At 53.1% G+C, this 26,157-nt stretch overlaps 1 protein-coding gene across 6 annotated transcripts in view; it reads left to right on the top strand.

Annotated features, from left to right (window-relative positions):
• The window catches only part of SLC6A13 (solute carrier family 6 member 13), a 50,658-nt gene extending 28,899 nt beyond the window's left edge, over positions 1 to 21,759 (top strand). For 4 of the 6 annotated variants that reach the window (XM_050747071.1, XM_050747075.1, XM_050747076.1 and 1 more), the window contains 11 exons: positions 3,938 to 4,022; positions 4,958 to 5,090; positions 7,005 to 7,139; positions 14,396 to 14,499; positions 15,583 to 15,707; positions 17,893 to 18,005; positions 18,329 to 18,466; positions 19,219 to 19,321; positions 19,813 to 19,913; positions 20,833 to 21,003; positions 21,289 to 21,759. In XM_050747071.1, coding sequence (XP_050603028.1) covers positions 3,938 to 4,022; positions 4,958 to 5,090; positions 7,005 to 7,139; positions 14,396 to 14,499; positions 15,583 to 15,707; positions 17,893 to 18,005; positions 18,329 to 18,466; positions 19,219 to 19,321; positions 19,813 to 19,913; positions 20,833 to 21,003; positions 21,289 to 21,432 — 1,352 coding nt within the window. In that variant the 3' untranslated portion in view covers positions 21,433 to 21,759. The remainder of the gene's footprint in view (positions 1 to 3,937; positions 4,023 to 4,957; positions 5,091 to 7,004; positions 7,140 to 14,395; positions 14,500 to 15,582; positions 15,708 to 17,892; positions 18,006 to 18,328; positions 18,467 to 19,218; positions 19,322 to 19,812; positions 19,914 to 20,832; positions 21,004 to 21,288) is intronic. The other 2 variants (XM_050747073.1, XM_050747077.1) reach the window with 1 other exon arrangement.
• Positions 21,760 to 26,157: the final 4,398 nt, after the last annotated feature.

Genomic DNA, 26,157 nt, shown 5'->3' with positions numbered 1-26,157 from the left:
TAATTTCTCCTGTGCTTGTAAGACTACCTGAGCCACCCGTGGTAATAGAACTACTGACTCTAATGTGTAGAAAGTAACGACAACAGGCTGGGCGCGGTGGCTCACGCCTGTAATCCCAGCACTTTGGGAGGCCAAGGCAGGAGGATCACGAGGTCAGGAGATCAAGCCTGGGCGACAGAGCGAGACTGTGTCTCAAAAAAAAAAAAAAAAAGAAAGAAAGTAACAACAACAACAAAAATATCTAGAGCAATGCTGTCCAAAAGAACTGTCTGTAATGATGAAAATGTTCTTTGCACTGTCCAATACGGTAGCTATTAATACCAGCTACATGTGGTTATCTATTGATTTACCTTTTCTGGGCAGTCGCAGTGAACCAGTGTAGGTTTGGCGTGACTCCTACATGTGGTTATTGAGCATCTGAAATGTGGCAAGTGGTCGGAGGAACAGAACTTTGACATGTGCATTGAATGTTAACTTAAACAGCCACAGGTGGCTCGTGGCTGCCCCAGTGGACAGCGTGGCTGGAGAGCACAGGGGACACTCTTCAGCTTGGATTCTTGGCACATCCCTCTCTCCTTGTCCAAGTATCTTCCAGTGCCAGTCAGCGAGGCCCTACCTCTTTGAAGTGAGCTAGCCGTGATTAACTCTTTCTTTTTTATCTTTTTGTTTGTTCGAGATGGAGTCTTGCTCTGTCGCCCAGGCTGGAGTGCAATGGTGCGATCTCGGCTCACTGCAAGCTCCACCTCCCGGGTTTAAGCAGTTCTCTGCTTCAGCCTCCCGAGTAGCTGGGATTACAGGTGCCCACCACCACGCCCAGCTAATTTTTTGTATTTTTAGTAGAGATGGGGTTTCACCATTTTGGTCAGGCTGGTCTTGAACTCCTGACCTTGTGATCCCCCTGCCTAAGCCTCCCAAAGTGCTGGGATTGCAGGTGTGAGCCACTGCACCTGGCCCAATTCTTTCTTGCTCAGATAAGTTACTCAATTCTGAACTGGAGTTTGAATCCTTTACTTACCCGGAAAAGCATTTTGCGTGGTTAGCATGATATTCTTTATCCCTTCATGACCTGACTCCTGTCTATGTCACCACCTCACCGTTACCTCCCTCGCCTTGTACTTGCTGCTCCCCTTCCAGGCACGTCTTTGTACATCACTACCACCACCTCCATTCCACCCTGATTTTTCAAAGGGAAAGTAAACCTTGGGGGTACCTCCTCTGATACCCCAAGACCGCATGAGGCTCTTCTTAAATGTGTCTGGTGGCACCTGCACTGGCCCCGGCCCTGCTGCTGCACTTCCCTCACTTTTCTTCTGCTTGTTGACTTGATTTTCCCGCTAGTCATCAGATCGTGAGGGCAGAAAAGGTGTCTTTATCTCCACGGCTTCTGTGCCTAGCACGGTGCTGGCTCTATCATAAGCACTCAAAACTATTGACTGAATGAATCGAGGTTTGAAGATCTGTTTTGTTATAATTAGTCTGGGGGCAGTGGCTCACGCCTGTAATCCCAGCACTTTGGGAGGCTGAAGCCAGTGGATCCCTTCAGCTCAGGGGTTCGAGACCAGCCTGGGCAAGATGCTGAAACCCCATCTCTACTAAAAATACACAAATTGTGCCGGGGCGGTGGCTCACACCCATGGCCCTCGCTACGTGGGAGGCTGAGACAGGAGGACCGCTTGAGCCTGGGAGGTGGAGGTTGCAGTGAGCCGAGACTGTGCCACTGCGCTCCAGCCTGGGTAGCAGAGAGAGACTTGGTCTCCAAAAAAAATCTGTTTTATTGTAATTCTTTAGCTTTATGTATATATTTCTTTTCTTCGTTTTTATTTTATTTTTAAAAATATCTTTGTGTACTGAAACCAGCCTTGACAACCAGCTTGTCAGAGAGTAAAGATTTTATCCAGATCTCAGTGGAGTCCCTCTTAAAACGATTTTGTCAATTTTTGGTGGCCTAGAGCGTTTGCTTCAGGGCATCGTTAGGCCTATCTTCCTTTGGATCGACTGGCGGTCTCTGGGACAATTCTGAGGCAAATTGAATACCTGAGTGTTATTTTTTGACATTGTTGACATCTCTCCCGGTGAGCCTGGTTTTACTCAGAGCCTAGCATTTGAACAGCACAAGACACGCCGTCCTGCCAAGATGGAATAATGCTTTTCTGTGTGTGCTGCGGTGTCAAGGAAAGTGAATGGTTTAGTGGACAGAGCTCCCAGCTGGCCTTGTTGAGCTCCTGCTATATGATACCAGGCTCTGTTCTGAGCACTGGGAATATGGTAATAAACAAAAACAAAGACCTCATCCTCCTGGCCACCCTCATTCTAGCGGCGGGAGGTAGAGACGTAAACAAAACAAGTGGCTGAGACGTGTCCGGGAGGTAGAGACGTAGACAAAACAAGTGGACGAGACGTGTCCGGGAGGTAGAGACGTAGACAAAACAAGTGGACGAGACGTGTCCGGGAGGTAGAGACGTAGACAAAACAAGTGGCTGAGACGTGTCCGGGAGGTAGAGACGTAGACAAAACAAGTGGCTGAGACGTGTCCGGGAGGTAGAGACGTAGACAAAACAAGTGGCTGAGACGTGTCCGGGAGGTAGAGACGTAAACAAAACAAGTGGCTGAGACGTGTCCGGGAGGTAGAGACGTAGACAAAACAAGTGGGTGAGACGTGTCCGGTTAGAAAGCAGCAGGACATGTCATGTTAGAAGATGGGCTACGGAGGAAAATAAGACAGAGACTGTGAGTTTTATGGGTGGGGTTGCAATTTTCAGTGGCATGGTCAGGAACGGCCTTACTGAGATGCCCCTTCAGCACTGGTCTCAAGGAGGAGGGGAACAAGGCATTGAGCTGGGGGACAAGAACTCTAGGAGGAAGGAGCTGAGGCGGCACCTAACACGCCCCGTGTGCGCAGGGAACAGGGTGGATGTGGGAGGGCAGGTGGCTGAGGGAACGGTGCGGGAATGGATCCAGTAGGGCCTTGAAGGCAACTAAAGGGGTTGCGGCTTCTTCCTTTGAGTGGGATGGGAAACCGATTGGAGGCCTTGGCCTAGGGTGTGACATAGAGTGATCTAAGGTTTAACAAAATGGAGATTTCACGAGGGGAGCAAGGGTGAAAACTGAAGGCCAAGTAGGAGCCGGGAGCAGATGGTGCCTACCCTCTACCAGGGTGGTGGTAGTAGAGGTGACAAGAAGGATCCGTCTAGGTATTTTGAAGGTGGAACCCAGACAACTTGCTGACCTGGGTTCCGGCCTACGCTTGCTCATTCATGAGCAGATACAGGCCATTTCTAAGACGATCCACTGTCTTCATGGGCACAATGGGGAAAACAGTATCTGTTTTAATATTTCCCAGGATTAGGATTATTGTATTTATCAAACATAAAAAAGTCAATACTCTTTGTAAAACTCCAAAGTCACATACAAATAATGAGACCATTTATTGAGCACTCTACATCCATGTTTTCATTTAATTTCTTATCAATCCTACGTAATGGATCTCACTATCTGCATTTTAGAGACGAGGGAAGCCAAACACGGAGAACTGAGTTATAACTTACCCCCAGACGCACAGTTCATACCCGGGGGGTCAGCATTCAGGCCAGAGCCTTCCAGCCTGTGCTCTTGGCCATTCTGACACATCACTTCCCCAGAAACCGTTCTTATTATTCCTCAAAGACGGTGACTTTGCACAGGGTTGCCATCTGATCATACTTAAGGAGAATATATACCCAAGCATCTATGTACCCACATGTCCAAGTGTGCAGTAGAGAGTCAGCTGCGTTTGTTGAGGTTACTATGTGTGGGAGGATGTTTTGTGTAGATAACTTTAGCCTGGCTTCTGCCAAACACCTTCCTTCCCATTTTCCTAGAATTTCATCCCGCTCTCTAGTTGTGTCATATGCTGGCTGGTGATTTTTCTCTTTTTTCCCTCCTCGTGACCCATGGCTAGAACACTGTGTGGAGTTCCAGAAGACCAACGGCTCCCTGAATGGCACCTCTGAGAACGCCACCTCTCCCGTCATCGAGTTCTGGGAGTAAGTGAGACCCTTCCCCACCCAGTGTGGGCCATGTGTTCAGAAGAAGGGTATGGGGAGGAGGTCACACCAAGGTCACTCTCAATAGACAGCAAGGGAAGAATTTCCACTAAGTGGCTTTTTTCTGTGGTGCCCGTGTTTGTGGTTATTGCAGGACTCGTTTCAGAGATAAGAATCTTGCAGTTCTCCTTGGGCTGTGCCTGGCCTTCCTTGCCTGCACCCCTGCCCCTCGTCAGAGTGTGTGTGTGCATATGTGCTCTCACTCCGCACTTCCTCCTCCCTGTGGCTGCAAGTGTGTGGACTGTGACCCACCCCTCCCCCCAGTATTGATATTCACCCAGGGCAAGAGTCCTGCTGTCAAAAAGTCCTGAAACCTTGGTTGGGAACATAGGTGCCTGCACCTCCTTCCCCTGGCTGGGGAGAAAGCACTTGGAGCAAACTTACCTGGGACAGTCTCCATTCTCCACCTTTCTGCAGTCTCCGTTCTCCACCTTTATGTCCACCTCCAGCTCTGCAGTCTCCGTTCTCCACCTTTATGTCCACCTCCAGCTCTGCAGACTCCGTTCTCCACCTTTATGTCCACCTCCAGCTCTGCAGTCTCCGTTCTCCACCTTTATGTCCACCTCCAGCTCTGCAGACTCCGTTCTCCACCTTTATGTCCACCTCCAGCTCTGCAGTCTCCGTTCTCCACCTTTATGTCCACCTCCAGCTCTGCAGTCTCCGTTCTCCACCTTTATGTCCACCTCCAGCTCTGCAGTCTCCATTCTCCACTTTTATGTCCACCTCCAGCTCTGGGCTAAGGATGGCCTCATGTAAAGAGAGCAGAGAAGCCTTTGGACAAGAGCCGGGAGGCACAGCTCGGCTCCACTGTCCCAGGAACGGGGCCACAAAACTGAGCAGAAAAAGTAAGCCAGGTTCAACCCTTCTTTCCCCAGGCGGCGGGTCTTGAAGATCTCTGATGGGATCCAGCACCTGGGGGCCCTGCGCTGGGAGCTGGCTCTGTGCCTCCTGCTGGCCTGGGTCATCTGCTACTTCTGCATCTGGAAGGGGGTCAAGTCCACAGGCAAGGTTCGTGTGGGGAGCTCCTGCCCCTCCCATCCCCGGACTCCCTGTCCTCACTAGGGGCTGTCACCCAGGAGTTCTCGAAGCTGTGGCCCTGTCGAGGATGGGAGGCAATGACCCAGCAAGGATTTGATGCAGCTTCCGTCCTTGCTTCTGTGCCTCTCCTGGATTCACGTGCTTCTGGATTTTGGGACTGGAAGAGAGCAAGAAGGACAGGAAGGACACCTCCAGGGTAATCTGATCTTGGAATTGATGATGTGTGGGCACATTGCAAATTGAACACGAGTCATGGTTCCCTAATTCATACAACAGTTCTTTGGAAAAAGAATTCCATGAAGACACTTCATCTCAAAATGACTCTTAACCCACTCAAGAATTCCGGGGGACTCTTTGCCCTGGAGCAAAGAGGGCATTCTGAATTCTTCCGAACTCTTGCCCTGGGGGCCTCTCCTAATCTGGCTGCCTGGTTGTGCTAAGCTATGTGAGGACAGGGGTCATGTGTCACAAATCTTTTCATATCTGACAATCCTTGCCATGAATGCCAAGCACACTTGTTGGGAGAATGCCCAATGTCATTCAGTCACTCAACAAATATTTATTGAATATGTGTCAGGGGAGGCGGGAGCTTTTAGCTGGAGGGAGGAAGGGAAGAGGGGAGGCTGTGGCTCAAGGGATAGGGGAGATGGAACTATATCAGGGAACCGGCCCCTAGTATTTCAATGTAGGTTCTTTCTATTTTCCATAAGTGTCAGCCAACTGAGAAATAAAGAGAGACAGTACAAAGAGAGGAATTTTATAGCTGGGCTGCTGGGGGCGACATCACATATCAGTAGGACCGTGATGCCCACCTGAGCCTCAAAACCAGCAAGTTTTTATTAAGGGTTTCAAAAGGGGAGGGGGTGTAAGAACAGGGAGTAGGTACAAAGATCACATGCTTCAAAGGGCAAAAAGCAGAACCACTAATAAGGGTCTAACAAAGATCACATGCTTCTGAGGGAACAGGACAAGGGGCAAAAGTAGAGCTACTAATAAGGGTCCAACAAAGATCACAGGGCAAAGGGCAGAAGCAGAACTACTGATAAGGGTCTATGTTCAGTGGTGCATGTATTGTCTTGATAAACATCTTAAACAACAGAAAACAGGGTTTGAGAGCAGAGAACCGGTCTGACCACAAATTTACCAGGGCGGAGTTTTCCCCCACCCTAGTAAGCCTGAGCGTACTGCAGGAGACCAGGGCGTATCTCAGTCCTTATCTCAACTGCATAAGGCAGACAATCCCAGAGCAGCCGTTTATAGACCTCCCCCGAGGAACGCATTCCTTTCCCAGGGTATTAATATTATATTCCTTGCTAGAAAAAGAATTTAGTGATATCTCTCCTACTTGCACGTCCACTTACAGGCTCTCTGCAAGAAGAAAACTATGGCTCTTTTTGCCCGACTCCACAGGCAGTCAGACCTTATGGTTGTCTTCCCTTGTTCCTCAAAAATCGCTGTTATTCTGTTCTTTTTCAAGGTGCACTGATTTCATATTGTTCAAACACACGTGTTTTACAATCAATTTGTACAGTTAACACATTTATCACAGTGGTCCTGAGGTGATGTACATCCTCAGCTTACAAAGACCACAGGATTAAGAGATTAAAGTAAAAACAGGCATAAGAAATTATAAAAGTATTATTTGGAAACTGATAAATGTCCATGAAATCTTCACAATTTATGTTCCTCTGCCGTGGCTCCCAGCCGGTCCCTCCATTCGGGGGGTCCCTGACTTCCCGCAACAGAACTAAACAGCTGCGGGCGAGCTGGGAGCAGGAGGAACACTCCCTTGACCTTTTCTGAGGAGCTCCTCCCCCTGCCTCCTGCCCCTGCCACTTCCTCACTCACAAGCTCCTTCCTTGTCTCTCATTTGCCCATGACTAGGTGGTGTACTTCACGGCCACATTTCCTTACCTCATGCTGGTGGTCCTGTTAATTCGAGGGGTGACGTTGCCTGGGGCAGCCCAAGGAATTCAGTTTTACCTGTACCCAAACCTCACGCGTCTGTGGGATCCCCAGGTAAGAAACCACAGACAGGAGCCCTCACGTGACTCCTGGGGCACCTGAGCTCCAGGCTTTCCCTGCACTCTGGCAGGGAACCCCCGCACCTAGCACTACCCTAGGATGTCCACAGTGGCAGCAGGGGTGCACCCTTCCTTCTCTAGATATCTGTTTATTGCTGGAAAGGGGTCCCAATCCAGACCCCAAGAGAAGGTTCTTGGACCTCGCACAAGAAGGAATTTGGGGGGAGTAGAATAAAGCAAAAGCAAGCGTATTAGGAAAGTAAAGGAGGCCAGGTGTGCTGGCTCACGCCTGTAATCTCAGCACTTTGGGAGGCCGAGGTGGGTGGATCATTTGATGTCAGGAGTTCGAGACCAGCCTGGCCAACATAGTGAAACCCCCCCTCTACTAAAAAATACAAAAATTAGCCGGGCGTGGTGGTGGGAGCCTGTAATGCCAGCTACTCAGGAGGCTGAGGCAGGAGAATCACTTGAACCCGGGAGGTGAATGTTGCAGTGAGCTGAGATGGCGCCACTGCACTCCAGCCTGGCCAACAGAGTGAGACTCTGTCTCTAAAATGAAATGAAATGAAATAAAATAAAATAAAATAAAGGAATAAAGAATGGCTGCTCCATAGGTAGGATGCCCCAGGGCTACTGGTTGCCCATTTTTATGGTTATTTCTCGATTATATGCTAAACAAGGAGTGGGTTATTCATCAGTTTTCCGGAAAGGTGTGGGCAATTCCCAAAACTGAAGGTTCTCCCCTGATTTCAGACCATAGAGGTTAACTCCCTTCGCATTTGTAAACTGTCATGGCACTGGTGGGAGGGTCTTTCAGGCATGCTAACGCATACTAATTTGCATGTAAAGAGTGGTGAGGAAGACCAGAGGTCACTTCTGTCGCCATCTTGGTTTTCGCGGGTTTTGGCTGTCTCCTTTACTGAAACCTGTTTTATCAGCAAGGTCTTTATGACCTGTGTCTGGGGACGTGACGACCTCCTGTCTCATCCCGTGACTGAGAATGCCTCACCTCCTAGGATCGCAGCCCAGTAGGTCTCAGCCTTATTTCACCCACCCCTGTTCAAGCTGGAGTCGCTCTGGTTCAAATGCCTCTGACGTGTTAGCAGCTGTTTGTGGTCATAAGGTGTCGGACACTGTCCCTTCTTGGGTTCACAGCTGCCAGGGAACCCAGGCAAATATTACTAGGGTAATATTTCTAGTAATATTTCTCAAGGGCCGCAAGTGTCACTCACAGTCCTTACTCGGGTATCCTTCTCCCATCCTCTCCCCACCCACTTCATACATTTATCTCTTAGGGGCTTGTCTCCTACTGAGCTTCCTCTTTAATTCTTACCCCTCAATCTGCCTCCTGGTTCCCTCCCTCTGCCCATGTGACCCACGTCTAGGTCTCAGCTCCCTGGCCCTGCCCTCAGCCAGCTGGGCTAGTGTTAAGTTTCCCTGTCAGATGTCCAGAGACTCCGGGTCTCCTCCCCACCCTGCCTTCATGGTCTGCACTCCCTCTGCTACAGCTTTTTCACCGTCCGGGTAGGGAGAGCTGGTGTTGCCTGCTGCCTGAAGGGGGAATGGGCCGCCCCTGCCTCTGACAGGTCTCTTACCTTCCCCTCTTTGGCAGCCAGTTGAAAGCTGGCAAAGCTAGGAGGTGTTGAGGGCCGGAGGGGAGCGTGGGTAATCTCTGCCCCAGAGGCCCTGAAATGTTACACGGTTATGCCCTGCCTCTGCCTCCTGGGCGCAGAGGCCACCCTGCTGGGGGAGTGAGTGTGCAACCTGGAGACCCTCCTCTTGTTGCTGGAGGATCTCTCTGTGTCTGTGAAAGAAGCCCCAAGGAGACATAAGGGCGAGTGGCTCCCAGCACATAGAAGACACTGGGATGGCTCCAAACGTTTTAAAATAGTCGGGCACCAGCATATTCACGACGTTGCTGACAGGGAGCAAGAGAAAGGGGACAGGCACAACGAGGCTGGGAGCTCCGTGCACACAGGGGCAACAGCTCCCCCTGGTGCGGAACGTCAGGCGATCCGGAAGCCACGCCGTTCTCCGTCTCCTGGCCGCTGCGGCCCGGTTTTGATTCTTTCATCCTGAGCTCTACTGGGACGCTGTGGCTTCCGGAAGCAGCCAGACCACTGCTCTTCAGAAACCTCCCTGCAGAGTCGAGTAGCCCTGGTCCTGAGTGTTTCTCAATAACCGTCTGGTGGGATAGAGGCTTATCTTTCCCTTCTCCCATTTCTCAGACAGCACAGAGATAAGATTGCTACTGCCGCATGTCCACGCAGGGTACTAGGGCTGCAGTCAGACTTTGGAGCCAAACTGTCGAAGCACAACTGGGATCCTTCTAGGACCCCAGTGCATGTTCCTCATTGTAAGATGAGCCCACCGTGGCCTAAGTTTGTGCAGCCAGTAATTATGGCAATTACCAGGCAAAGGATATCTTTGTTTTGTGAATCATAAGCCCTTTGACTTACCTAGAACCAAAGGGCTGTGGTGGACAGTAGGCGGCGAGCAGGAGTTGTGGGGGAAGCTGAGAGGAGGGGAGGCTTTGAAGGCCGGGTGAAGAGTTTGGCTTGGACTCCCCGCACACGAGAAAGCCACGGTGGTTCTGGAGCGGCGGAGTTGAGAACCAGTGGCTAAGCTACGAAGATCACTGACCACCTTTGTCCGCAGGTAGGCCAGAGAGGATGCAGGCAGGACCAGGAAAGGTGACAGGCAGGAAGGAAGGACAGAGGGGCTCAGTATTTCCACAACAGATTCACGGCTTTGTCCTGATCAGCTATTTACAGCTAACTACTAGGGCGTGCTTCCTCTGTCCCTGACATCGTTCAGAGGCTTACATGCCTTATTTCAGCAAACGCTCACAGCAGGTCAACCAGGCAACCCCATTTTATAGATTAGGACGTTAAGGCCTAGAGAGCTTCAAGCATATTTTCACCCTCATACCTGCAGCTGGGACTGGGTCCGAAGGGTGACAAATGCTGTGCACTTTATGGTCCACTCTTGGAGACGAGGTCCCTGGCTGCTCACCTTTGTTTCTCTCACAGCTTATCAGAAAAAACCTGAATGAATCTACTACGAGTATCTACTACGTGCCGAATCTGTTCCAGTGCCATGTTTGGTACATAATAGCTTCCAGAAAACATAAAGAAGGTGGACCGGGTCGCTTTCAAGTTCTGAGCATTAATGAGGCCCTAAGTCTGTGTCTGGGTGACTGCAGGGACAAAGACCTCTTTCAGCCTGTGGTCCGGGATACCGTTCTTTCCATTCCAGCCAGCTTTGGGCCGTGCAGGCAGCGTCTGTCTTCCAAGTGCTTTGGGGCGGTGGGGAGGGGGCTGGGCCAAGTGCCAGGACGGGTCCTGAGCGGCCGCCTTCTCTGCCTGGTCCAAGTCTCATGCTGAAGCTGGGCCTTTGTTGTCAGTGAACACAGCAGCACCTGCGGGGTGTGGGGGCTCTGCCAGAGCCCTAATTGAATCTCGTTGGCACTCCCCGGGAAGTGTGATTATTCTCACTGGCATTTGCCTGGCACTCGAGAAAGGTGCAAAATTTCTTCTCCACGACACAGAGGCCAAAGACGGATCTCTCTGCCAAGCACTGAGGCTGGTGGTTGGGGGCCAGGCAGAGACCACGCCGTGCTCCCCTCTTGTTTGCTCCCCTTTTCCTGCCAGGCTTGCTGTGTGGGGGGCAGGTTGCTGCCTTTCCCGGTGTTCCCAGGCCTTGTCTCGTCCCCCTGGAGAGTGGCCACTGGAGACCCAGGGCTCTGCTGGAGCCCTGCGCTTTGTTCAGGCCACTCGTTTCTTTCCTGGGTCCTGGCCCTGTGCCCGTTCTGCTGCACTTTAGGAGATTGCCAAAGGCGGGGGACGGGAGGAGGGCACCAAAGAGCCCTCCTGGAACCTTTTAAATCCCTACGTGAAGCAAGTCTAAGGAAAGGTTTGTTTAGGGAGGAAGTTGAAATCACCGATTAGAACTAGTCTTTATTTTAGCATTGAAATCCAATCTATGCCACCTCATTACCAATGAAAGATGAGTTGCTTTTTAAAATAATAGCAGTAAACAGTGGCCAAAGCTAACCTTATTGCGTCCTCCTTATTTGCCAGGCCCTTTGCCGAGTGCTTGACACAGTCCAACCCTGTGAGTGTGGGGCCAGCCTCATCTTACAGAGGGAGAAACAGAAGCTTAGGGAACCCAAGAAACTTGCCCAGAATCACAAAACTAGCACGCGGGGGAGCTTGGGTTGATCTCAAGTAGTTTTTCGAAGACTACTGTCTTATTCACCGTGATCGATATTTCCAAAGAATATGAATTATTTGAGAGTTTTAAGAGCTGCTTTTTATCATTCTAGGAGGTGAGATAGGAAACGAATATTTATTTATGTGTTAGGCATTTCACATACATTATTTTATTTGTTATTATACCCATTTTCCTCATGAGAAAAGGGAGGTTCAGGGAGGTTAAGTGAGTTGCCTAAGGTCACACAGCCAGCAATTAATAAAGTCAGGACTTGAGCCCAGATTAACGTAACTTCAGCGCCCGTGCTTTTCCGTCACACCACATTGCCTTCCTAAAAACAGTAGAGAGAGATGGATAATTCCGGGGGTTGGACTCGAGGCTGAAAACATTTCTCCCAGATCCCCTCTCCTCCTCTTTCCCCCCAAGACCTCTTTTTACCTGCGTTCCACCAAGAATTTTCACACTTGTTTTTCCCTCGGTCGGCCTTCTGCCCTAGCCAAAGACATGTCAGAGCTTTCTTCCAGAAACCAGAGCTCCTGGCGTGGGCAGGGGGTGGGCGCCTGTGGTGGGAATGGAACAGCTTGCTCTGCGTGTCCCTCAGCCCTGCTTCTGACCCTGTTCTTTTCCCCATCCCAGCAGGCTTGTCGGGCAGCAGCTGTGTGGGGAGCTGCGGCTTGCCAAGCTCCCAGCGAGGGGGCTGTAGTCAAAGGCTTTGGTCAAAGAGTGCATTGACCCTTGTGCTCTGGGTTTCCAGCCCTCCTGCTGCATTTTCCTTGGTTCTCATTAATGTCTCCCCCAACTCAGTCTCCACATGACCCCACTCTGACCTCCCACCCCTGCCGAGGCGAGGTGAATGGCCAAGTCACGATTTCTCTTATTATTCCTTCCCAAGCACAAGTTCACAAAGCTGCCCATCTCAGGCTTGTGCCTCTGCCTGTGTGTGGGCAGCTACAGTGTGCTTCCTTGGGAACTCATGGCCCGGTCTGCACCCAGTGCACTGTCAGGCCCGGGAGCAAACGTCCAAGGCGTGAGGCCTCCAGGCTCCTGAGCCACATCCTGAATGACCTTTGTGGGAGGAGGTGCCTGACCTCATGAAGGGGCAGTACCCAGGAGACACGCATTGGTCCTGAGCCCCTCCACCTCTCACCCTGGGGAAACGCTTTCTCTATAAGCTCAGGGCCTTTCGCCAGAAGGTCCTGCTCTTGAAGCTGCCAATAACGTAGCCGGTGAAGCAGGAATAAGATAGAACCAAATGACTTTCATGCCAAAGTCAGTGAGTTTTCCTGAGATGACTATCTGTGCACGATCTGTGTGGTAGAGTTTTAGAAGAGAAAAGGATTTGGAACATCTCAAAGGAGGAAACAGACTGGCCAAGGCATCTCCTCAAAACTGGTGTGGCATCACACCGAAACTTTTTTTTTTTAACTGGGAGAAGCGAGACACTGAAATTTGCAAGCACTCCCCTTGCCTGTCCTCAGGGTTTGTTTCCTTCTCTAGCATTCCCACCGTTTCCTTCTCTAGCATTTCATTCCTACCACTTCCTTCTCTGTGTGATTTCCTCACTGGCTCCAGCCCCTCCAAATCCTCCTCTGTGCTTCTTGCTGCTGACCCCTTGTTCCTGGTGGCGCCTCCTGCCTCACAGACCATCTCAGGACGGGATTCCCAGTGAACTCAAGAATGGGAGGCTGGAGACATTATCCCCTTCCCCCTACCGTCTTCCCTACTCTGTCCCTGGCCCTGCAGAATGGAAACATGATAAGAGGATGGGTGCCCTGGGTGCACCCCGATAGGGGCATCCCATACCTGGTGACCATTAGGATCACCCAGGAAGCTCTGAAAAGGATACGAGTTCTGGGTTCTCCTTCAGGCCTAGGGATTTAGCGTCTCGACTGGGGATGCTGACTGAGGAATCGGCGTGATTCTGAGGCGGTCAGCCTGCTGATGGATCCCTCGGGCCCCTACACTGCTGAGGAATGTGGCCGCTTTGGTAGGGGTGAGCATGAAAGGAGGGAGCAAGGGGTAGGGGCTGAGGGTGGTGACCATGCCTAGGCAGGCAGGCAAAGACCAGGAAGGGACTGAGGAATTGGAGGCCTGATATTAGCGGAAGGGAGTGATGAAAGCAATAGAGGGTTTTGTGGAAAGTAGGGGCCTGCTTGGGGGTACCGGAATGAGGCTGAGCAAAAGACACAGACGGGTCATCCGGTACCCTTTCCGTTAGGAACACAGACATGTGAGGAACACCTGCTTGGATGTCTGCGTCCATAGCGGGGTGCTCCCTGGCTGTGCGCACGTCGCCAGGGCAGGAGCGCCTGGGGAGGGTCCTGCAGATCTGCGGGGTCACTCGGTCCTGTTGCCTTGATGTTCTTTCTGTCTGAGATGTTATTCTAGCTGTTAGATCTAAATCACAACATGCACAGGCTGGGCGAGCCAGCTGAGATAATAACAATAACAGCCAACTCTATGTTTAGCTGGACTGTGATTTTTCCCCTCCCAAGCACTACAAAGCCCTTTTCAAGGTGTTTCTGTTCGTCCTTTTGCCTTTTTGCGGGCCGCGAATTACTCTCCCTGTCTGCAGACAGAGGTGGCTGAGATGTGAGGGGCAAAGCTACGTACTGGTGGGAGCCCTGATGTTAGGGAGAGTGTTCCGGAGACCCTGTGCCTGGATTCCTCCACACTGGTCACAGGAGAAAGTGGGGGCAGAACCTAGGATCCAAACCTTGACAGGAGACCTAACTTTGTTCTAGAGCCCTGTCCCACCCTCCTACACACTTCCACCACGGGTCTTTTAGTCTTTTTCGTTTTCTTTGAATGCTTAATGCCTGTCCTATCCTAGTAGTGCCCAAGAAACTTCATCCAGGAGCCCAGGGAGTAGAGCCCACCGGGGTGACAGAGGTTGCAGGATGCCAGTGTTGGCTGAGAACAGGTTTCTCACCATCCCTAGCCAGTGTCTGGCTCAGCCACGTGCCTATGTCCTTCCATGGCTTGAATGGCCCGGCTTTCCTGGGAGTTCACCTTTCTTGCCCTTTCCCTTTGTAGGTGTGGATGGATGCGGGCACCCAGATCTTCTTCTCCTTCGCCATCTGTCTTGGGTGCCTGACAGCCCTGGGCAGCTACAACAAGTACCACAACAACTGCTACAGGTGATTGGGGGCGTGGGGCCTGAGCCACACACCTGCATCTCTCTACTGTCCCTCCAGCCACGCTAGACGAGGGTGAGTCAGAGGGTGTATCAGCTCCTGGATCTGCCCCCCTGTCTACACTTCCATATCCAACACCCCAGGGCTACCAGGAGCTGCAAGGAGCCAACTGCAAGGTGGACAGAGAACTGCATCTGAAAGGGTGGGATAGTTGTGATTGGCTGGGGGACCACAGCAGGAGGATCTGGCCTCCTGGCTGATGTAGAGGTTGGTAGGCTCAGGAGTGCTAGGTAAGCAAGCCTGAGAAGCACAACAGGTCTTTGAATAATGTCGTTTCCTTATAACTTGGATGAGAAAAAAAAAACTGGTTTCATTATAGGTTGTTTTGCATAAAGTTGCAATTTGCAAGAATGTATCGATGAGAAGTGAGGTCCTACTGTGATTAGCAATGTCATGCATTGCACCCCAGTCTTGCCTGCTTGGTAACTCTGCCCCCAAAACTTTGAATCCTTACCCATTTTTCACACCATCTCCCTCACTTCACGTCCTGTCCCCATTGTTCTCTCCTTGCCTACCTGGTTTGTGCTCAGAAAATTTAAGCCAATTTTAATACCAGCTGAAGCATAGCTGAAATGAAATCATTCTTGTGCATCTCAACATTGAATTTAGGTGACTAAGAGTTACTTCTTGTTTGGGATCACCATGTGTCTATCCCTGTGTTGGCATGCCAAATGGGATCATGGCCGAGTGGTAGTGTCCCACGAGGAGTGGACCAGGATGGCAGAGAGGGGCGGCTGTGTGGCAGTTTGACACATCTAGATTCATGTTTTACTTCCCTGGAGCCTCATTCTTTCAGGACTACCTTGATTTATTCCATGCCTGGGCTGGGGGGGCCAGGGAGTGTCGGAGGAGAGCCCATGCTATGCGTGGTCCTCTGAATTCTGCCAGGTAGCCCTGCTCCGGCTTCCGTGAAGGGGCCAGGACAGTGTCCGTCAGGAGGGGCTGTGCTCCCAGACAGGAAGCAGGAGAGGTCGCAGCCCTGTTCTGATCCTGCCATTCCGCCCTCTCCTCACCCCTGCCCCACAGGGACTGCCTCGCCCTCTGCTTCCTCAACAGCGGCACCAGCTTTGTGGCCGGCTTCGCCATCTTCTCCATCCTGGGCTTCATGTCCCAGGAGCAGGGGGTGCCCATTTCTGAGGTGGCCGAGTCAGGTGAGTGTTTCTGGGGCGGCCCGGAGGCGGGGAGCCTGGCTCAGACCTCTGGCAGCGAGGGTCGAGAGACGTTTCTGCGTGTCGCCTCCACTCGGGGTGAGCTACGGCCACCATTCAGTGGATGCATTCCGGGATGGCTTGGGGGAGAAGTAATTCCAGCTTCAAAGAGGAGGCATGTACTGAACATTTTTCTTCCCATCCTTGGCTTCCAGTTCATTACCCTGGAGGCAGCCAATGTTATCTGCTTCGTGTTTATCCTTCCAGAAATAGTTTAGACATATATGAGAAAAAATATATACACAGACATATACATGTGATACATATTACTATTTCTATTTCTTGCCTCCTTCTTAAAAAACCAAATGATAACACACTATATACACTGTTCTGTACCTTGTCTCATTTTGTTCATTTTAAAATGAATCTCAAGGGGAAGTTTCTATCAGCATATAGAGCTTCCCCCGTTTGTGAGTGACTGCCTTTCCGCCATGCAGTGCTGTTGTTGCTGCTTTCAAATAACATCAAGGCCCAGGCTCTGATCTGAATAAGCCGTAAAATGTTGCTCTTGCTCACCTACTTTTGCCCTGTAACAAGATGATTTTTTTTTTTTGAGATGGAGTCTCGCTCTGTCGCCCAGGCTGGAGTGCAGTGGAGCGATCTCGGTTCACTGCAAGCTCCGCCTCCCGGGTTCACGCCATTCTGCTGCCTCAGCCTCCCAAGTAGCTGGGACTACAGGCGCCCGCCACCTCGCCTGGCCAGTTTTTTGTGTTTTTTAGTAGAGACGGGGTTTCACCGTGTTAGCCAGGATGGTCTCGATCTTCTGACCTCGTGATCCACCCGTCTCGGCCTCCCAAAGTGCTGGGATTACAGGCTTGAGCCACTGCGCCTGGCACAAGATGATTTTTTACCATGGCATTCAGAAGCACGCCTGGGCCACACAGGATGCCAAGCCCTGGGCAGGGGAGGTCTGGGATTCTCATTAAGGATAGTCTCTCTCGCTTTTTTTTTTTTTTTTTTTTTTTTTTTTTTTTTTAACTTTTTGAGAGGGAGTCTTGCTCTGTCACCCAGGCTGGAGTGTGGTGACATGATCTTGGCTCACTACAACCTCCGCTTCTCAGGCTGAAGTGATTCTCGTGCCTCAGCTTCCTGAGTAGCTGAGATTACAGGCATGTGCCACCTTGCCCGGCTAATTTTTGTATTTTTAGTAGAGACGGGTTTTCACCATGTTGGCCAGGCTGGTCTTGACCCCCTGGCCTCAAGTGATTCACCCACCCCAACCTCCCAAACTGCTGGGATTATAGGCATGAGCCACCGTGCCTGGCCCATGTCTCACTTTCTAAGTGTGGACTGTATGCCAGGTGCTGGGCGAGGCGCTCTGCTTGTACCATGCAATGGAAACCTGTGGGGCAGGCCCTGCACAATCCCCACCTCACCAGTGTGGGAGCTGGGACGGGCAGAAGCAAAAGACCTCCAAGGTCACAGTGATGCCCTTCACTTTTCAGAGGAACTTCCCATGGGGAGACCCAGGCTCTGTTATGTGCATTTTTTCCTGCCACACGAGTCAGTTGAGAGAAGCGTTCACGAACCGTGAGGATGTGGGTCAGCAGCACTCTGCAATCGGTGCCAGCGTCGTCGTAGGGTGACAGAAAGGGCTCCAGGCACAGAGGTGGTAAACTGGAGGCCCCAGGCCAAACCTGGCCTTGGGGCAATTTTCTTTGGTACCATCTACATTCCTTACAAATACAAGAAATCATCGCTAGCAGCTGGGGCCTGATCGCTCCGCTTCTCACCAGGCCCTGCCACCTCCTTGTGTTTTGCGCCGGGTCTGCTTCACACATGTCTATGGCCTGCTGGCTTCTGAGCTCATTCTAGGCTTGAAACCTCAGGTCTGTACAATAGATCTGGAGATCTGGAGTCCTTTTAGGCCCACAGCCATTTACACCTACCATCTCTAAATTTTGTTCTTGCCAATGAGAATGCAGTGAGAGGTACCTTGGAAATCCGAGAAACGGGTGGAGGTTGGGGTGGCTTCTCCCGGGTGAGGATGGTGGTGGCGATAGTAACTTTGGGGTGAAGTTTCCTCTAGCTCCTGGTATTCCATGGTCCCACACTGGGAAGCCATGGGTCACACACGGCCTGGAGCTGGCCCAGGCACTGGCCCGTGTTCCTCTGCTCCTTGTCGTAGGCCCTGGCCTGGCTTTCATCGCTTACCCGCGGGCCGTGGTGATGCTGCCCTTCTCTCCTCTCTGGGCCTGCTGTTTCTTCTTCATGGTCGTTCTCCTGGGACTGGATAGTCAGGTATCAAGAGGCAGCCACTCAGGGGCTGAGAGATGAGTGGGGGGTGTGTGCTGGGAGGAGGAGCAGCGGGCATGTGGTTGAACTGTATGCCCCGAGGGCCCGTAAACTAGCTGGGGGCTGGGTGAATGTCAGACGAGGATGCCCTTTCGGGGGTGCAAGGGAGCTTGAGGGTGAGTCCTGACCTCACCAGGCAAGGACAATGGCTCTGGGGACCTGAGAGAGTGAGGCTGGCAGGGCTGATCCTGGGAGCGAGAAGCCAGCGCTCAGGGACAGGGCATCTCGGGAGCTCTCCTTGCCTGCAATCCCTTTGCCCTCTCATCCAGTTTGTGTGTGTAGAAAGCCTAGTGACAGCGCTGGTGGACATGTACCCTCGCGTGTTCCGCAAGAAGAACCGGCGGGAAGTCCTCATCCTTGGAGTATCCGTCGTCTCCTTCCTTGTAGGGCTGGTCATGCTCACGGAGGTGAGGGCCGGGGAGGCGGGGGACGACGGGGAGGAGGAGCCGAGTGACAGCTGCTACCTGTCAGTGAGGCAGATGCCCTGGTCAGGGCAGGTCTTCCGGGCTTCCGGACACTAGGACTCCCTCTTTTCCCCATCCCAGGAAGGACAAAGTAGGCAGGTCCCTCCTCTGGCCTTTGGGCACAGACCACCCACCTCCAGGGATGGGTGAGGAGCCATTTGGCTCCCCAGTAAGTGAAGAGGTATGTGGAGCGTTGGATTGGGAGAAGCTACATCTCCAGCAAGATATGGTGATTTCCCAGGCAGCTGAACCGAGTTCTGTGTACAAACTTCAAAGCGAGAAAGGGAGCCCTGGGGCTGGGGAGCGTTCCGTGTGCCGTCTCGAGGGAGGAGGAGGGAGACGCAGCTTGTCAGCTTGACAATATCAATGACAGCCCTTATCCTAATCCTTTCCCCAGAGAGGACACGCTATGTCTTGGGCTTCGGGGCCAGTCTCTAAGTGTTCTCAGACATACTCTAACAATCGCTGTCTTATTTCATCTATCTTCTGTCTCAAAACAATAATAAAAATAATTAGCGTCTCATATCTGCCTCGTGCTTTACGCCTTACAAATGACTTCTCTTTTGTGATCCGTCTCCTGTGATCCTCACCAGCTCTGCTCGGTGCCTCCACCGTGTGACGCTCAAGGGCGTAGGAGGGAATCTGTCTGTTCCCACTGGATGAAGTTCTTTTTACAGCTCTCTCCTCCCGTGCAGGGTGGAATGTACGTGTTCCAGCTCTTCGACTACTACGCCGCCAGTGGCATGTGTCTCCTGTTCGTGGCCATCTTTGAGTCCCTCTGTGTGGCTTGGGTTTATGGTGAGTGACTCCTCCCCTAGGTCCCCGCATCCTCCTCTTGTCTAAGGATCTCGGGGCCCTTAGACACGTAACAGGCATCCACTGCTCACACTTACCTTTTCCTGGGGCGCCTCCCTACCCAACCTCAAAAATCGGGCAAATCCTAAATTGCTGCCTTTGGAAGGCGCCCCAGCCGCTGCCTTGCCCACAGTCTTGGTTATAGCTGTACCTAGACCAGCTCAGGTGGGCCCATACCCCGCCCTGTCCAAACATTTTCAGCTTTTGACAACCTCGATAACCAGGAAGTGACTGCCCGTCCCCAGGCCAAGGCCTGCTTGCTGCTGTTTCTGCCTGTGAGAGCCAGGCAAGAGCTTTCTCCCAGCAGCGATTTGAACAGACAGCTGTGATGCCATCTCTTCATGGGTCCCCGCCCATTCTGTTTGTGGCCCCTCCTGATGTTCTGGGTGCCGAAGAATGACTCTCCCGCTTCCTTCTTCTTTTCTGCATGGTAGGAGCCAGACGTTTCTACGACAACATCGAAGACATGATTGGGTACAGGCCGTGGCCTCTTATCAAATACTGTTGGCTGTTCCTCACGCCAGCTGTGTGCACAGTAAGATCATTTCAGGGATAAAGTCAGATGAAGGGAGGGAGAGACGGTGGCTAGCAGGGTAGAGAAGCCGTTAGCCCTGCCATGGACTTCTCCCTAGGAACTGAAAATCATCTTAGGCTTTCACTCATCCTGCTTTTGGATTCTAGAAAACTACAGCAAGATAGATTCTTCCTTTCCATGTCACAGAAGGATAAACTGAGGTCCAGAGCTGTCAGACGGTTTGACCAACACCACAGTGTGAGTCTAACGTCACAGGCCAGGACTGAACCCGGGTGCACTGGACGGCTCATAATATTCTAATCACCACAGCAATGGTAAAAGCGGCCAGTACAGAGCACTGACTGGGTGCTGGGCCCGAGGTGCTTGAACACGTATTAACTCATTTCATCTTCACAAGAGCCCCATGAAGGAAGTGCTGCTGTTACACTGGTGTTACAGATGAAGCTGAGGTTGAAGAGGTGGTTAAGCCACTGGCCCGAGCTAGAAAGTTGCAGAGAACTTTGGCCATATCTCTTTGTGTCAGCCGTTCCCAGGCCCCCACTGTGTGCAGGATAAAACTGAGAGGCAGCGGGAGAACGAGGCATGGCCTCTACCCTCGAGGCACTCAGACCCCAAACTCACGATGCAGGAGGGGAGGGAAATACCTCACAGCACGCAGTGGGCACACGATCATGTCCTAACTGGGAGTCAGCTGCACGTAGAGGTGCCCAGGGGCACAGGGGCCCTGGCGTGGCAGAGTCTACTGCTGGGGGTGTGGGTTTTGGGCAGAGTGTGGATGGAGAAGATTGGAGGCCGATTGGCCCAGAAGAGCCTAAAGGGAATCCAGGCTCGGAGGGTGATTTCTTCCAGGCTGCTGGGGGTGGGGGAGCTGAGGGCACAGGCCCCGCCCCCAACCCCTTTCTCTTCCGTTCCCCCCCAGGCCACCTTCCTCTTCTCCCTGATCAAGTACACTCCGCTGACCTACAACAAGAAATACACGTACCCATGGTGGGGCGATGCCCTGGGCTGGCTCCTGGCTCTCTCCTCCATGGTCTGCATTCCTGCCTGGAGCCTCTACAGACTTGGCACCCTCAAGGGCCCCTTCAGAGAGGTAGAGCCTTTGTGGGCAAGAAAGCAGCCCGGGGGGCTGGGAGGCTTCGCAGGTGCTGGCAGGTGGATGGCCAGCCGGGGTGCACACAGTTGTACGGAGGGGCCCGCGGGCCTAGCCTGGGTGTCAGGGAGCGACAGAGGGGCTGCTGAGAAGTCTCAGGAAGAGACAGGGTGACTCCCAGACAGGAGCTGTGATGACAGGAGGGCAGGTGTGTGTGTGGGGAGGCAGGCAGATGTTGGTGATGAGGGAAGCTGGCAGACCTGCCCCCACTCTGCCCCCTGACAGCCGCCTCCGCGCTCCCTGCAGAGAATCCGTCAGCTCATGTGCCCAGCCGAGGACCTGCCCCAGCGGAACCCAGCAGGATCCTCGGCTCCCGCCACCCCCAGGACCTCGCTGCTCAGACTCACAGAGCTAGAGTCTCACTGTTAGGGGCCGGCCCTGGGATGGTGCCTGTGAGCCTGGCCGTGGGGATGGCTGCAGAGGGGACAGGGCAGAAGCAGCCGCATGTGCTTCCCTGCCCCGCACCTGGAGTGGATAAGACAAAAGGGGTGTTTTGGAATCCACCTGCCAAGCTGGAGGCCTCCCACTCCGACTTTTCAGCTCGGGAGTTGCTGAACAGATGTGCAAGGCCAGTGCCAAGAGTGGCCCTCTGAGACCCTTGGGAAGCTGGGTGGGGGCTGGTGGATGGGGCGAGACTGTTGCTGGCTTCGGGCCCTCTCGCCCTTCATTCCATTAAATCCACATTCTTCCCGCTGACTGCTAGTGGTTCTGTCTGATTTCTGCCCCTCTGCCTGGCTGCCTTGACCCTTCCCCATGCTACAGTTGTGACTTTAGGACCTTGCCCCTCCCCATCATAGCTTCCGCCACTGAGTTCTCCCTGGGGCCCACTCAGCACGGTGATGGGGGGCTGGTGGTGGGGCCAGGCTGAGGGCCTCCATCATCAGGCATCTGGACCAGAGGGGGCTGCCCCGCCTCTCGCCACACGTCCTCAGCTTCCTTCCTCCTCCTTTGCGCTGTGGAATAAGAAAGGAAATTGAGGGACGCATGAAGGAGACCCGAGTCCTAGCCAAAGGAACGGCGAAGGCTGGTGGCAGCTTCCTCCTCCCCACGTTCCCTGCTGTGTCCTCGCCTACCCCCAGCGGCCAAAACTGTGCCCGTGTGCCCACCGAGGCCGGGCGCGGGGGACGTGGGAGAGGGCTGGCTGTGACCACGCCAAGTGCAGCAGGTTCGGGAGCCTTGGCAGAGGAGGGCACTGCCCGGCCCGTCCAGCAGAGGAATGCCACTTCCTTGGGACCGCCTCGCTCTTCTGAGGATTGGAGACACCGGATGCCGGGGCACCGCCAGATGTGGCCACGAGGGGGTGGTGCTGCCGTGGCCACAGCGCTGCTGTCAGGGCCTGAGCTGCAGGGAGGAGCGAGGAGCTCTTTCGGGTGAGGCTGCAAAGAGGATCCAGGTGGAAGGAAGTCCACCGCCGCTCGGGGACAGTGGGCATGGCGGGGGGGGTGCCCAGAGGGTGCCACAGATGTGTCTCTGCAGCCTTACCTCTGGATATGGGCATGGAGCCAGGGCCCACATATTTCTGGCTGTTCCTTTTTTTTTTGTTTGTTTTTTTTTGAGACGGAGTCTCGCTCTGTTGCCCAGGCTGGAGTGCAGTGGCGCTATCTCCGCTCACTGCAAGCTCCACCGCCTCCCGGGTTTACGCCATTCTCCTGCCTCAGCCTCCCGAGTAGCTGGGACTACAGGCGCCGCCACCACGCCCGGCTCATTTTTTTTTGTATTTTTAGTAGAGACGGGGTTTCACTGTGTTCGCCAGGATGGTCTCGATCTCCTGACCTCGTGATCTGCCCGCCTCGGCCTCCCAAAGTACTGGGATTACAGGCGTGAGACACCACGTCTGGCCACGGGCTGTTGCTTTGTGTGTGGTTTTGGAAGTGGTTGCGCACACGGCTACATCTCTCCTGGCCTATGCACGGGCTTGGGGGTCTGCCTTTGTGCCCACCTTTGTTCTGATGGGTCTTCTGATGCTGCCCTTGGTGTGTCCCGTGATTCTTAGATCTGCAGTCTGAGGGTGCACAGGCTTCCCTGGGTGATCTCAGTTCTTCACATGTCCATTAGTGGACAAAAATGCACTGAAATATTTGCTAGTCTTCAATTTTTGACTTTTTGTCGTTGGAAGAGTTGGTGAAGATTAATGACAGCTGTCCTACTGTATGTCAGCCTTGGCTGCCCTTCCCTGGAGAATGACTGCTCGGGCATTCCCCCAGGGTGCTGGGCTCAATCTCAGTCTCACCGGGGGGAGAAATACGTTTGCTGGAGAGGCAGGCCGGAACTCGAGATGCTGCAAGACCCGCAGCTCCATCCATCGGACACTATTGACAGAACACCTCCCGTGTGGTGCGGTGCTGGGCTCGTGGTGCCGTGCTGGGCTCGTGGTGCGGTGCTGGGCTCGCGGTGCCCTGCTGGGCTCGTGGTCCGGTGCCGGGCTCGCGGTGCCCTGCTGGGCTCGTGGTGCCGTGCTGGGCTCGTGGTGCGGTGCTGGGTTCGTGGTGCCCTGCTGGGCTCGTGGTGCGGTGCTGGGCTCGTGGTGCCGTGCTGGGCTCGTGGTGCGGTGTTGGGTTCGTGGTGTGGTGCTGGGTTCATGGTGCTGTGCTGGGCTCGTGACACACCAGGAGCAAAAACAGACACAATTTCCTAAACAATGAGTGACAGATACCATGACAGAAAAGAGCAAAGAGCTGTGGAAAAGGATAACTGGGGTGGGGCAGGACCTCATGGTGCAGGTTGGGTTCTAAGGGTCCCTGTCTGTATCCATCCATCTGACCAAAGTTGCCAGAACTGCCAGCCTCGGCGGAATGTGAGACTCAGATGTGATCTGAGTCGCATCTAGGAGCGTCCTGATGGTGGAACATGGTGTGAGAGTCACCTGTTGGAGTAAGAATCAGGAGATGTGGTGCCAGCACTTGCTGGGTGTCTTTGGGCAGCCGCTTGGAATTCAGGTTCTTTGCTCTGCAGTTGAAGATAATGCCAGGTGCTCCTTCTCCAAGCAGGCTTGTTGTGGGGCTCAAAGGCGGTCATGGGTGTGAGGGTCCTTTCAGTCACTTGGTGACACACGGTGTGAGGTCATCTAACTCGAAGGAGGTGGCCGAGGGGATGAGGCTGTAACCGCAGGCGGGGCTGGCAGGCAGTGTGTGAGAATGCTGCTGGCTTGGGTCAGGGGTCAGGGTTGAGGGAAGGAAGCAGGAGTACCTTGGCCTTAGCCAGTAGGGCTGAAGAGATGGGGGTGGGGTGGGGGTGGGGGTGTAGGGCAGCCGAGTCAGTGACACCTGCTTCCCCAGCCTGGAAGGGTGGGCCCTGTATCGTGGAGTTCCCAGAGAAGACCCAAAAGGAAGGGGCCCTCTCTTGTCTGGAGGCCACACCTGTTAGAGAAGAAAGGCAAGCAGTGAGAGCCCGGGGCACGCTGAACAGGGAGAGCAGAAGCAGAGGTATAGGAGAGTTACAGACTATGCCCAGGGCTGTGGGGAAGCAGCTTGTTAGACACTGAGCCCACCAGGCTGCGTGGGGCCTCAGACCTTGCCCACATGGACACCCGGGTCTCAGATCCATACACAGCCATGCAGGCACCAGCCCCTCCTCATCCTCAGAGACAGGTGCACATGTGCACCAACTCAGAGACGCCACAGCCAGCTGGGCGTACTCCTTTAGAGGGGCTTGCAGGCCTGGCTTGGATCCTGGCCCTTTTACATACTAACTGTGTGACCTTGGGCAAGTGTAACCTCTCTGATCCTTAGTCTTCTCTTCCATAAAACAGGAATACCACTACTCACATCAGTGTTGTTAGAGTCCAACAGATGCTATAGGGACAGCTGCCCTGGGGAGCATTCGGGCAAACCCATCCTATTTCCCATAGCTCCAGCCCCACCACTTCGGGCTGCCAGCATCACCGGAGAGCTCAGGAAGAGTTTAGAGATACCCTTGCTGTCCCCAGTCTCAGACTAGGTTGCACTGGAGGGAGAGGTAGTCCTAAAATAATTCTGCCTCCGGTGGCCTGAGAGTGCTACTCCGCACAGCAGCATCGTCCAAGATAAGCAGGACCTGAGTCATCTAAGCCCTCTGATTCTGGGGAAACAATGTCCTCCCAGAAAAGGGAAAACTGTGATCATTTTTCCCCCTTCAAGTTCCATCCGTCCGTCCATCCATCCGTCCATCCATCCATCCGTCCGTCCATCCGTGCGTCCATCCATGCGTTCGTCCATCCATCCATCCGTCCATCCGTCCGTCCGTCCGTCCATCCATCCGTCCGTCCGTCCGTCCATGCATCCGTCCATGTGTCCATCCGTGCATCCGTCCATCCGTCCGTCCGTCCGTCCGTCCATCCGTCCGTCCGTCCATCCATCCGTCCGTCCGTCCATCCGTCCATCCATCCGTCCATCCATCCATCCATCCGTCCGTCCATCCGTCCATCCTCCATCCAGTAAACACCGAGTGCCTATTCTGAGGCAGAATTGTATTACCTGTGAGAGGCAGAAATAACGAATTATGAAATGAGACCCCTGCCCTATCGATATCCATGGTCGGGGACAGTATGCTACAGTGGAACAAGCATAGATTTTTGGAGCCAAGAGGCCCAGGTTCAAATCCCAGCACCATCACTCACTCGTGTGTGGCCTTCGGACAAACCACGTAGCTTCTGTTTACTCACCCCAGTTTCCCATCTGTAAAACGGGGCTGATGATTTTTATATTTCAAAGTCCTTAAGGGGATGAAATGAAGTAACATGTGAAACTCCTCGTCTGAGTTAGATGCTCAGGAGTAAGTCCTATTCCAGGCCCTCCGAAAGTACGCACGGGGTTAGAAGATGAGGGTGGTGAGAACATTCTGTGGTGGCCAGTGGTTCCTACCTCAGCCAAGGTAATAGATTCATTTAGCTACACGTCATCTTCACTCTGCACACTCCTCAGTGTGGAAACAGCCCAGGCTCAGCTAGGCTTCCCAGGATGCCTACCTTTTGCAAAGGTGAGAGTCTCTGGCCTCCAGGAGTTTACTAACTGGTCTGAATACTAAGTGGGTGTTGGAGGCTAGGAGAACTTGAGTAAGGAAGGACTCAACATTAAGATGGTGGGACTAAGGCCAGAGGTAGTCAGATAAAAACAGCGA

Source organism: Macaca thibetana, chromosome 11 (assembly GCF_024542745.1).
Source record: "Macaca thibetana thibetana isolate TM-01 chromosome 11, ASM2454274v1, whole genome shotgun sequence".
Taxonomy (NCBI): Eukaryota; Metazoa; Chordata; class Mammalia; order Primates; family Cercopithecidae; genus Macaca; species Macaca thibetana.
This window is presented reverse-complemented; position numbering and strand designations above follow the sequence as displayed.